Consider the following 12,133-nt stretch of genomic DNA (forward strand, 5'->3'; position numbering starts at 1 on the left):
ATAGGAACGTCCTCTTCAGGGAGCTAGTATGAAGGACTCTTGTTAGATTGACGTGTTCATCAATTCCTCAGTCTTGCATGTTTAATTTGAGCATATTTAAGTTTTGGGACTCTTGTTACAAAACATGGAGCTGCAAGTTTTTTCCCCCTTTATATTTTCGTTATGTCCGTTTGTTCAGTTGTTTATAGTGTTGGCTGCTTGTGTTTCCATTTTTTCTCTTGCAGTGATGGGCCGACCCTTTTTGTTGGGCTTTTTAGAATTTACTCAAATGCATCACATATAACCCATTTGTTTTGACAGGGATTTAAATTTTGATTCGTCACATTATGAGAAACTAATCCCTTCTACTAAATCTAACCCTTGATTATAATTATGTTCTTTAAACTATAAGTTATATAACTTTGATTATGGTATAAAATTAATTAATTTCATAATTTAAACTGATTCAATTCAACTAACTTCAAAAACTAAAATTTCGATCCAGTTTTAACGTTTTTTTTCTTAAGGTAAAATTTAGGAAAGCTTTGTCTCAATTTGATGAAATAATCAAATAAATTTTCTCTTGCAGCCAACTATAATGCGCCATTTAAATTCGGAAAAGCATACTACCTTCTCGTTCTTATTTATAAATCACTTTCTCAATTTTATATGCTCCTGTTTATAAATCATTTTACAAAATCAGGTTAATACTATTATTAATTCTTACATTTTGATAGAATTTTTATTTTCACTTCCACAGTTTCAAATCATAGTTTTTTGTATTGATGATTTTATAAAGATTTGATCAGAGTAATGAGTTTTGATTATGCAATATATTACTTTCCGATTATGCATAATAAAATAGATATAAAAGGGATTATAATATTAAAATCCAACATACTGTATTTTACATGTTTATTTTGTTTAGACAGCAAGCACACTATCAGACATATTTTGAAATACACATAATAAGAAGCCATCAGACAACTTCAATGCAACAAACAAGAATCTTAACTCTTCAAGCTCTTGAGCAGACTTCCCCATCACAAACCCGCCCATCTTGTTTATTCTCTTCTTCTTGATTGGTACTTTCTTTAGGTTTCTCTTCTTCCAAAGCACATTTTGGATGCAGATCAAAGTCACAATCGCTACAATAGTATGACCATGCGTGACCCTCCTCGTCGCAACCATCACAAATATAAATCCCCCGGCGAGTCAACACAAGTTCATGCTCATGAGACTTGTGTGCCACCTTCTCAGGCCACCCCTTTGACATCTCCTCAGATGTAGCCTCAAGTTCTTTCACCCTTTCCTCAGTGAAAGGATAAGCTTCAGCACCATAAAGCGCAACAAGATTTCTTGCATCTTTCGTCAGGGTCTGGCCGCCGGGTCCGATTGCCACCAACATTGGGATGCCTTGCACCTTGAATTTGCGGCTCAGAAATGACTTCCTGGAGTCACCAAAGGGAAGAGCCAGCCATGGCATTCCAGCAAAGAAGTCATCAAACGATGCTTGGTCCCTATCACTGGATATGAACACCACTTCGAGTGCATTGTCTTTAGCCTTGAGCTGGTGATATGCTTCAATAAGCTTTGGTAGAAATGCACGGCATGGTGGGCACCAGTGAGCTGAGAAGTACAGCAGTATGGTCTTTCCCACTAAATCTGACACTTGAATCTGAAAAAGAAGGAAACGGACTGTCATTATCACAGAATGGTGACAGCAGAGGGATAAGGGAGAAACAGCAAAATTGAAGCATGGTTCATATGAAAATCAGCTTCAAATATCTCGGTGTACTTCAAATTTTCCTTGTCTGGAATGGCAAATCAAAAGCCGTCATACAAAACATAGTTAATCCTTTATTAAGAGAATAAACTAAAACTTCAGAGATATAACTTCTCACAGTTATTTCTATTCCAAGTAATATCAAAACATAAGTGCATCATGCAATCAAGAATCTTAATGCTTTATGACATCCAAGACATGAGGATGAAGATGAGTAATTACAAGATATCGAAAATATCTAAGAAACAACGGAGAAAAACAAGTGGTTCAATTGCTTTCAAGAATCATACCTTGATTCCATCTTTCCCTATGAGAAAATCTAGATCCCCAGAAACAAGAATAGACTCGAGTGTTTGAGCTGCCTCTTTGGCCTTCTCTATCTCAGAGAGCTCTGCAAACTTTTCGGGAGTAAAAGGGTATGCAGCAACGCCGTGCTCTTCAATGGCCTCAGCCACATTGGAATGAAGGGTTTTTCCATCTGGCCCAATAATAACCAAAGTGGGCAAGGTGGATAGCTCAAAGTAGCGAGCAAGCTTCTTGCAGCTCTTGTCATTGAGGGGCAATGACAAGAAGGGCAGATTTTTCAGTCCCTCCTTGAAAGACTCTTCATCATCCCCAACGGATATCAACACAATCTCAAAGCCCTCACCTTTTGCTTTCAGCTTCTCATAAACCTCCACAAGCTGTTGAGTAAATTCAGCGGATGGTACAAATGAAAAAGACGAGAAATACAGGCCTACGGTCTTCCCCTCAAGTTGAGACACAGGTACCTGCAAGTAAATGGAAGATGAAATTCAGACCCTGTCCTAAAGGTGTCCCCATAATTATAGATTCATTAAAATGTGAATAAGATTTTCCCAACTCAGCCTCAAAAGGTTTACAGCCTTTTGAGGAAAAGGAAATACTTCTTCAGGTCTATCTCGCAGAGGGTGAAGTTACAGAAACTTACTTGCTTTTCATCAGAAGAAATAACGAAGTCACGTGACTTGGAGACCAAGAGAGATCTCAAAGACTGGTTCCTCTTGGCTTCCTCTTCTTGGTCTTTCAACTCTTTGATCCTCTCTGGTGTGAAAGGGTATCCTTCAGCTCCATACTCACGTACAACCTCTGTTCCATCTTCAGTGGCGACTTTCCCATTCTCATCAAGGATTACAAGATAAGGAATCCCCTGCACCTCGAACAATTCATTAAGGTGACTCCTTGCGTCAGAATCGGAGAATGGGATGGCAAGCCATGGCATCTTGGAAAAGTAACCTTTGAAGGCATCTTCATCTTTATCAGCTGACACAAAGATTATCTCAAAATCACCTTTAGCAGAGATTTCGTTGTACAGCTCCACCAAAGTAGGGGTGAATCGTCTGCAGGGAGGGCACCAAGATGCTGAAAAATATAAACCAACTCTCTTCCCCTTTAAGCTCTCGATTTTAACCTGAAAATGTTTCCCGCACGAAGAAAAACCTCTTCAATCTTCCAGTGATGTGATTATAATCATATCAAAAATTGCCAAAAATAACTAAAGTCACATCTAATGGTAGGGTCCATCAGATGTGACCATCAGAAAATTCCCAAGGGGAAGCTGGAGTATCACAGGACTGTGCAAAAACCCGGTGGTCCGGTATGGTCCGGTCTAACCCGAACAAATCCAGTTCAGTCCAGAAAAAATTAGCCCGAAACAAGACTGGACCAGACCAGACTAGTCTTATCGAGCTAGACTGGACTGGCCCTCAAACTAGTTAGTCCAGTCCAGTCTAGCCTGGTTTTTTTTAATTATTATTTAATAATTTTAATTTGGTTTAATTTTTCTATATAATTTTTTTGTCTATTCAAATAATCAAGATTTATTTATTAACTTCCTAAGTAATGAGCATGCGTATATATTTCTACAATATAAGATTTATATTAATGAGGATTAATTAATAAAACATGACATTATTGGGAAATTGAAAGAGAATGATTAAATTTGATGAACTTTGAATTAAAATATGTATACAATTTTATATAGTAAGTTACAATCTTATCTCCTATTGAAGGAAAAAAAATTTAAAAAAATTAAATTTAGGTCCTAAACTACTTGGACTGATCTAAGAAGTCCAAAGGACCAAGACCAGTCTAACCCGACTTCGGGTTGGTACTGGATTGGGCCAGATCTCAAGCTGTCTTTTTCAGCCCGAGATTTTTATTGGATCAGACTTCGGGTTGATAACAAACCGGTCTAGTCTGGTCCATGCACATCAGTATCATAGTTCACAAGTTTCATAATTAAAAGAAATTCATCAATCAAACATGACAGGAATCAAATAAGATAGGCAGCAAGCATAGACAACCTATTCCCCCAGAGAACTAAAAATTCAGTAAAAATTCAGCGCAAGGGCCGTTGATCAAAACCCCAGATGCGTTAAGAGTCTTTATGGACCTAAGATGGATCCGCAAATAAATAGAGTTCGATCTATCCAAATCACAGACTAAGATAATTTTCCGAGAGAATAAAACGTTAAACGAAAGAACCAAGCAAAAGAAGTACCTGATCGCCGTTGTTCCGAACAAGATAGTCCCTCTCCGAAGAAGAGAGAACAGACTGAATATCATGAGCAACAACAACATCTTCACCACTAGCCATTTTCGTCACTGCTTAACCTCCAAGCTCACACAGTACAAAACTCGAAGTAGCGATGAGCAAGGAAAAAATTCGCACTCCAACGGCTATTTATAGAAAGAAAGAATTCTAGAGAAGCCCTTTTTAGGTATTCTGCATCCCATGTAAAAAATGGTCTTAAGTCTTTATGTAAGAATTAAGGACTAAGAAAAGATTAGGATTCTCTTCCTATCCTCTTTCCTTGCGTTACTCTCTTCTTCCTTTTACAATCATTAGATTAAAATTGTAATTATCTTCATCTAAACTTTTATAAAAATAAATATTATCCTTTCTGATCCTAAATATAAAATCTATTTTGTAGTACGAGTCTTATATTTAAAATTAAAAAGTAATATAATTTTAGACAAAAAATGATAAATAATTCACAACTATAGACCACTATTATAAAGCGGATTTTTTTAAAATTTTTTCACTACAGTTATAAACTATTATTTATTAATTTTAAATTTTTATAAAAACTTAAATCTAATTTGATCTACTTGTGTGAAAGGAAGAAAAGCGTGGGAATGAGGATAAGATCTATTAATGCGGGCGCATCAAGTGTCGTTTCTATCCGTACGATCTCTGGAAGGTTCGAGCCGCCGTGTCATTTCCTTGGAGGCTAAGTAGCTCTTCAAGAAATCAAGGCCGACCAACAAGGCACCAATAGAAAGCGAAAACAAATCTCTTACCGTTGGACAAAGCAGCCTGATTCGGGCAAACTAGAAATGTCGTTCATTTGTCCATGATCCATGCAACGCCGTCGTTTTTGTAACTATAACGGACAAGATGACGTATTGAGTGTGACATGCGTAAACATACGTCACTTCCTCCACTTTTAACTAATTTAAAGAGACTAGATAAATAAGTTAAGTTAATTATTTATAATAACTAGATGTAATCTTTTTTAAAATATCTTTGTGAATATAGAACTATTATTATTATGAGGATTATCTTTAAAAAATATATAAATATGAGAAAAAAGTGGATTAAAGTTTTATATTTAGAATCAAAATAAAAATTAAATAAAATCTTATATTAACCACAGGAGATAGTATTCCACTCTTTTAATATTATCAAGTGAGCCAGATATTAAACTGATGGGGAAAAAAATATAAATTATTTATAGAGTTATTATGAATTATTTTTTTAATTTTATTCTTATTTAATTTTTATTGAAAAGAGAGAAAGAGCAAAAAAAGATGAGAATAATTTGTAAATATTGGAAAAAGATAATGATGGCATTTTTTTTTACAGTTTAACTAATTCCTTGATATGCAAGAATAATTTACAAATGATTTAAATAGGAACCGAGGTGCTGTGGTCTTCATGCTAATTTATTTACTGAACTTATGAATTGGTACTATATAATAAAATGTGAGCATGTGACATAAGTTTGTTTTAGAGAGGCCAAGAAGAGATAATCTAGTTAGTAAAAAGTCAAGTCATAACTCATAAAGTCTTGAATTTGAATCTCATTATCAATATGAGGCCTTCATTGATAAATAGTTTGTAAGTATTTTTGTAAGAGCTCTTTGAGCTTGAAAGCATATTCTGACTTTCACGAGTTCTTGAAACCCAACTGACTAAAATTTATATATATATATATATAACAAAAAAAAATATGTTTTAAAGAGATCAAGCCATATCATAATTAATTAATTCATTGAATATTTTTAATTTGTCCAAACAGGATGGGAGAAATTTTTTTCTTTTGGTTGTATTTTTTTAATATATATATAAAGGTTGATACTTATGTTTTTTTCCCGGGTCTACTTATTTCATGTTCAAATACAATTCATCGCGGGTGAAACTTGGAAGATTTTTTTGGCCGAAAAATAAAAAAGAAACTTGGAAGATTTTACGTGAAGTTGATATAAGAAATTACTTCCAATTTGATTATGTAATAATGCTCAAGTTATCGGCTTGATGTTCACTTCCATTTTTTCTCCGCACTCCATTTATTCAACAATAATGATTAATCATATATCATAGAATTATCTCTATTTGTATATAATAAAAAAGACGTCGGAGATTTATAAATTATAATCCCATGGCTGGCAAACCAGATGCTAGGCAACATGTTTAAGTATTTAACCCTTTTAACTCGATAGTATCCTTCATAATTTTTTTAAATTTAATTTCTAATTATTATTACAAATTTTTCTTTTATTTAAGTTGCAATTATTATTATTGTAAAACCTGTAAGTTAACTTGGAGCTTATTGTTTTTATCTTTTTTTTTTTAATGAAACAAGGGTATCATCCAAGTCATATTAGACTTGAGACTAATCCATATCAGTCCTGGAACGGTTAAGGAATAGCTCTATCAATAAGCGTGCTTTTCGGGATTCGAATTCGTGTTCTTCTCTTTACAAGAGTGAAGTCGCTACCATCTCAACTAACAGTTTGTTGGTATTGTTTTTATCTTTCTTAGTGTAATATAAAATGATGTTAACTTGTTCTTAAATTCATGCCAGGAATAAAAAGGGAAACAGGGCAAAAGGCAGATGCTAGCTTTATGGGTTTTGATGTAAAAGGTAAGTTCTTAGCATCTTATAGTTAATTAAGAATAATAATTCTATGTGTAAAATATTTTGCATATGATATGTGGATCTATCATTCAATATGTACACACCTTATTGACAAAAAAAAAAAAATCATCTACACGCTTTGTATGTAACAATTAGAAAAATTAATTGAATTGTTAGACCAATCATATTGTTTTGATCGTGCATGTTTTTTTTTTGGCCAAAAGATCGTGCATGTTTTGAATAACAGTATTTTGATGAATTAGGAAATCACTACAAAAGTAAATATAAAAAATGAGTGTGAATGATCAATGCTACTGCAGCTTGGGTAATGTTGCGGGAGACAAGTCTCAGGTCTCCGCTTATAATTTGGGAATGGAAAATATAATTGCTTCTCTACTTTATCATCATTCTGCCTGTTTGATGAGGCGATTTTGTGGGAGATAAAGGAGCTTATCGGTGTAACAGGTCAGTTTGTAAATTTGAGAGGTGTTTGTCCTAACTTTTAACTAATCTGATTTATGAGTTAAAAGCTGTTTTTTTAAGTACGATTGTAAAAACACCTAAAACTTACTTACAACTTATGCAAAAGTAGTTTTCAAAATTAAAAGACATATTTGTCTTTATATTTATGTTGTTTTATGCTTCTATTTATATATTCTTTATGCTTTATAATCAGTTTTTAGTTATTTATATTTAATTCTTTTTAAGTGAAAATAACTTTTAATAGTTTTTATAATATTTTTAATTTTTAATATTATTTTTATTTTATATTTATATAAATTATGCAGAGTATATCATCTAATTAATTATATAATATTATTTGGTTCAAAAAATTTCACACTATTATAATTTCCTATTCAAGTATATTTTATTCATTAAATATAAATTTTTTCTATTATAATAGTTTAAAATTATTATATTTTTTACATTCATAATTGTAATGCTTTTTTTATTATTTAATGAAATTTATATCCATTTCGGTCATTCTATGAAAGAAACTTATTTATTCAATCATAATTCAAACAACTTTTTTATTTTACAAATTAATTTTTATAAAAATCAATCTAAACACAAATTACATTACCGAATTTAATTTTTATGCAATCTCATTTTTTTAATTGTCAGATTGTAAATAAATTATCTTTTATAGCGTTAATTTAAACAGACCCATTAGACCCATTTCAGAAACGTCCTCTTCGGGGAGCCAGTATGAAAGAATTATTTCCGGCCCGTTCTTTCAGGGTGACGAGTTCATCAATTCCTCAACCTTGAATGTTTAGTTCGAGCATATTTAAGTTTTGGGTCTCTTGTCTCAAAACATGGAGCTGCATTTTTTTAAAAAATATTTTCGTTATGTTTTGTTCAACAGTTTCTTTGTTTTTTTTTTTTAACTAAAGCATAGACATCCTCCTATTGGAGACAATCCTATTCAAGACACTATTATATAATGTGTGCCAACTTTTTCGCTGGGTTGTTTGGACTCTATTCAAATGGACCATATGCTTTTTAAATGTAATTGTTGTATTGGATTTTGAATAAAATTGACTTATAATAAACAAAAAAGAAGAAGAAAGCCTCCATCTTTATTTTTTTTATTACTTTATAATTCTATGTTTAAACTTTAAATTATATAATTATGATTATGGTATAAAATTAATTAACTTCATAATTTAAGCTCATTTAATTCACCTAACTTTAAAAACTAAAAATTCTCTTGCAACTAATTATGATGTGCTATTTTAAATTCGGAAAAAAAATACACTTTGATAGAATTTCGATTTTCATTTTTACAGTTTCAAATCATAATTTTTTGTATCCATAATTTTATAAAGATTTGAACATAGTAATGAGTTTTGATTATGCATAATAAAATAGATAAAAAAAAAAGGGGATTATAATATTAAAATCCAACATACCATATTTTACATGCTTATTTTGTTTGGACAGCAAGCACATTATTAGATATATTTTGAAATACACTTAATATGAAGCCTTCAGACAACTCCAATGCAAGGAACGAGAGTCTTGACTTTTCTTCAGGCTTTAGAGCACACTTCCTTCCCCATCACAAACCCGCCCCTCTTGCTTGTTCTCTTCTTTAGGTTTCTCTTCTTCCAAAGCACATTTCGGATGCAGATCAAAGTCACACTGGTCACAACAGTATGACCATGCGTGACCCTCCGCGTTGCAACCATCACAAATATAAATCCCCCGGCGAGTCAACACAAGTTCATGCTCATGAGACTTCTGTGCCACCTTCTCAGGCCACCCCTTTGGCATCTCCTCAGATGTAGCCTCAAGTTCTTTCACCCTTTCCTCAGTGAAAGGATAAGCTTCAGCACCATAAAGCGCAACAAGATTTCTAGCATCTTTCGTCAGGATCTGGCCGCCGGGTCCGATTGCCACCAACATTGGGATGCCTTGCACCTTGAATTTGCGGCTCAGGAATGACTTCCTGGAGTCACCAAAGGGAAGAGCCAGCCATGGCATTCCAGCAAAGAAGTCATTGAACGAGGCTAGGTCTCTGTCACTGGAGATGAAGACGACTTCAACAGCACTGTCCTGCTTGGCCTTGATCTTGTGATATGATTCAATAAGCTTTGGTAGAAATGCACGACATGGTGGGCACCAGTGAGCTGAGAAGTACAGCAGTATGGTCTTCCCCACTAAATCTGACACTGGAATCTGAAAAAGAAGGAAAAGGACTGTCATTATCACAGAATGGTGACAGCAGAGGGATAAGGGAGAAGCAGCAAAATTGTAGCATGGTTCAGATGAAAATCAGTTCCAAGTGTCGTGGTCTACTTAAAATTTTCCCCTTCTGGAATGGCAAAACATAGTGAATCCTTTATTAGGAGAATAAACTAAAACTTCAAAGATATAACTTCTCATAGTTATTTCTATTCCAAGTGATATCAAAACATACGTGTACCTTGCAAGCAAGAATCTTAAATGCTTTAAGACAGCCAAGACATGAGGACGAAGATGAGCAATTACAAGATATTCAACATATCTAAGAAGCAACGGAGAAAAACAAGAGGTTCAATTATTTCCAAGAATCACACCTTGATTCCATCTTTCCCTATGAGAAAATCTAGATCCCCAGAAATCAGAATAGACTCAAGTGTTTGAGCTGCCTCTTTGGCCTTCTCTATCTCAGAGAGCTCTGCAAACTTTTCAGGAGTAAAAGGGTATGCAGCAGCCCCGTGCTTTTCAATGGCATCAGCCACATTGGAATGAAGGGTTTTTCCATCTGGTCCGATAACAACCAAAGCGGGCAAGTTCGATAGCTCGAAGTGACGAGCAAGCTTCTCACAGCTCTTGTCATTGAATGGCAATGCCAACAGGGGCAGACTTTTCAGTCCCTGTTTGAATGATTCTTCATCATCACGGACGGATATGAACACAATCTCAAAGTCCTCCCCCTTTCCTTTCAGCTTCTCATAAACCTCCACAACCTTTGGGGTAAGCTCGGCAAATGCTCTGAATGAAAAAGATGAGAAATACAGACCTACTGTCTTCCCTTCAAGTTGAGACACAGGTACCTGCAAGTAAATGGAAGGTAGAATTCAAACTCTATATATCCCACACGTGTCCAAAATTAATATAGGATTTACACGAAAAGGGAAACATTCTAAATATATATTTCGATGATTAGCTTCAGCCTTTAATTTCAAAAAACAGAAACTTACTTGCTTTCCATCAGAAGATATAACATAGTCACGTGACTTGAAGACCAAAAGAGACCTCAAGGACTGGTTCCTCTTGGCTTCCTCTTCTTGGTCTTTCAACTCTTTGATCTTTTCTAGCGTGAAAGGGTATGCTTCAACTCCGCATTCACTTACAATTTCTGTTCCATTCTCCGTTGCCACTTTCCCATTCTCATCAAGGATCACAAGGAGCGGAATCCTCCGCATCTTGAACAATCCATTGAGGTGATTGCGTGTGTCGGAATCAGAAAATGGGATGGCAAGCCATGGCATCTTGGAAAAGTAACCTTTGAAGGCATCTTCGTCTTTATCAATTGACAAAAAGACTATCTCGAAATCACCTTTGGCAGAGACTTGATTGTACAACTCCACCAAAGTAGGGGTGAATCGTCTGCAGGGACCGCACCAAGATGCTGAAAAATATAAGCCAACTTTCTTCCCCTTCAAGCTCTCAATTTTGACCTGAAAAAACAAAGACTTCTTCGATACTCCATGAATGCGAGCATAATCATGTAAAATAACACCTATGAGCTACCATTCAGAATGAAACATTATATCTGTAAGCAGAGTTTTACCAGAGTTGACACTGAAAAAATCATTTCGCATATTATTTGTTTGATTTAACAGCCAGAGTATTGCATGGTCAAGAACTCTCAAGAGCAAGCTGGTCTATCACAATTCACATGTTTCGAAACTAAAAGAAATTCGTGAATCAAACATGGTTGGAGATACAGAAAGACAGTGATCGAATCTTACGCGAGGAAAGTATAGGCCGGAAAATAGAAAATTATATACCCTGGTCAATCAGAAGACTAGAAATCTAGTGTGAAAGCCGTTGATCAAAATTTCAGATATTACTGGAGTCTTGTTGACCTGTGATAGGTTAGTGAAGAAGCACAAACTTCGAGTTTTCCAAAGTCTTGTTGATCTATGAAAAGCACAGATTGCTTCAATTGATTAAAATCAGAGAACCACATAAGTACCTGATCGCCGTTGTTCCGAACCAGATAGTTTCTCTCCGAAGAAGAGAGTATAGATTGAATATCGTGGGCGACATTATCAACGCAAGCCATTTTTCTCACTTCGAAACCTCAGACCTTACAGCACCGGATTGGAAGTAACATTGGAGAAGGAGATTCGCACACAATGGCGCTATTTAAAGGGAAAAATAATCTGAGTACAAAAATGAGGCACCCTGTTCGGCATTTGTCGAATAAAGAAGGAGAGAAATTCTCCTTTCTTTCTTGTTTTCTTCATCACTCTTGGATTTCTGAATCGTTCGAGTCTTCAAGTTGATTTCCTTGGTGACTAAGTAAGTAGTTAGGCATTTTGTCTGGTCCAAGAAAATAATTAAGCATTTCTCTCTTCAAATATTTTGAAAGTTTAGTAGGATTAAGGAAGGATTTGATATTATGTTTTCATGATTAATTGATAAATATTCCGTTTGAAATGACTCATGAATAACTTTTTAATCGAGATTTATGAAATACGAG

At 34.6% G+C, this 12,133-nt stretch overlaps 2 protein-coding genes and 1 long non-coding RNA gene across 4 annotated transcripts; 1 reads left to right on the forward strand and 2 right to left on the reverse strand.

The window, feature by feature from the left end:
- Window positions 1-845: 845 nt before the first annotated feature.
- Window positions 846-4,448, reverse strand: LOC114756955 (probable nucleoredoxin 1). 2 transcript variants are annotated; one of them, XM_028945937.1, is made up of 5 exons: window positions 4,287-4,448; window positions 2,715-3,194; window positions 2,056-2,535; window positions 1,254-1,657; window positions 846-1,142 (listed from the first exon to the last, which is right to left on the reverse strand). In XM_028945937.1, the coding sequence occupies exons 1-5, from the start codon at window positions 4,380-4,382 to the stop codon at window positions 998-1,000; spliced, it is 1,605 nt and encodes a 534-aa protein (XP_028801770.1). In that variant the 5' UTR covers window positions 4,383-4,448; the 3' UTR covers window positions 846-997. The 2 variants fall into 2 exon arrangements, with proteins under 2 accessions (XP_028801770.1, XP_028801769.1); XM_028945936.1 differs by having other exon boundaries at window positions 846-1,657; window positions 4,287-4,447.
- Window positions 4,351-11,651, forward strand: LOC114756960 (uncharacterized). The gene is made up of 3 exons (XR_003741522.1): window positions 4,351-4,428; window positions 5,793-5,795; window positions 11,621-11,651. It is a non-coding gene; the product is annotated as an uncharacterized LOC114756960 (long non-coding RNA).
- On the reverse strand, window positions 8,826-11,763 carry LOC114756956 (probable nucleoredoxin 1). The gene is made up of 4 exons (XM_028945938.1): window positions 11,624-11,763; window positions 10,623-11,102; window positions 9,996-10,475; window positions 8,826-9,615 (listed from the first exon to the last, which is right to left on the reverse strand). Exons 1-4 carry the CDS (start codon window positions 11,711-11,713, stop codon window positions 8,974-8,976), a joined length of 1,692 nt encoding a protein of 563 aa, XP_028801771.1. The 5' UTR covers window positions 11,714-11,763; the 3' UTR covers window positions 8,826-8,973.
- Between the last annotated feature and the right edge of the window lie 370 nt (window positions 11,764-12,133).

The sequence above is a fragment of the Neltuma alba genome, unplaced genomic scaffold (assembly GCF_004799145.2).
Source record: "Neltuma alba isolate B1F8T4 unplaced genomic scaffold, ASM479914v2 tig00010554_pilon, whole genome shotgun sequence".
Taxonomy (NCBI): Eukaryota; Viridiplantae; Streptophyta; class Magnoliopsida; order Fabales; family Fabaceae; genus Neltuma; species Neltuma alba.

What these genes read in the sequence shown, in the direction of transcription:
- LOC114756956 (XM_028945938.1), bottom strand. Translation starts at nt 11,713, where the DNA reads ATGGCTTGCGTTGATAATGTCGCCCACGATATTCAATCTATACTCTCT. An exon ending in TTCGGAACAACGGCGATCAG is followed by an intron (nt 11,103 to 11,623) that starts GTACTTATGTGG and finishes TTGTTTTTTCAG; the next exon opens with GTCAAAATTGAGAGCTTGAA. An exon ending in TATCTTCTGATGGAAAGCAA is followed by an intron (nt 10,476 to 10,622) that starts GTAAGTTTCTGT and finishes ATTTACTTGCAG; the next exon opens with GTACCTGTGTCTCAACTTGA.
- LOC114756955 (XM_028945936.1), bottom strand. Translation starts at nt 4,382, where the DNA reads ATGGCTAGTGGTGAAGATGTTGTTGTTGCTCATGATATTCAGTCTGTT. An exon ending in TTCGGAACAACGGCGATCAG is followed by an intron (nt 3,195 to 4,286) that starts GTACTTCTTTTG and finishes AAACATTTTCAG; the next exon opens with GTTAAAATCGAGAGCTTAAA. An exon ending in TAGGGAAAGATGGAATCAAG is followed by an intron (nt 1,658 to 2,055) that starts GTATGATTCTTG and finishes CTTCTTTTTCAG; the next exon opens with ATTCAAGTGTCAGATTTAGT.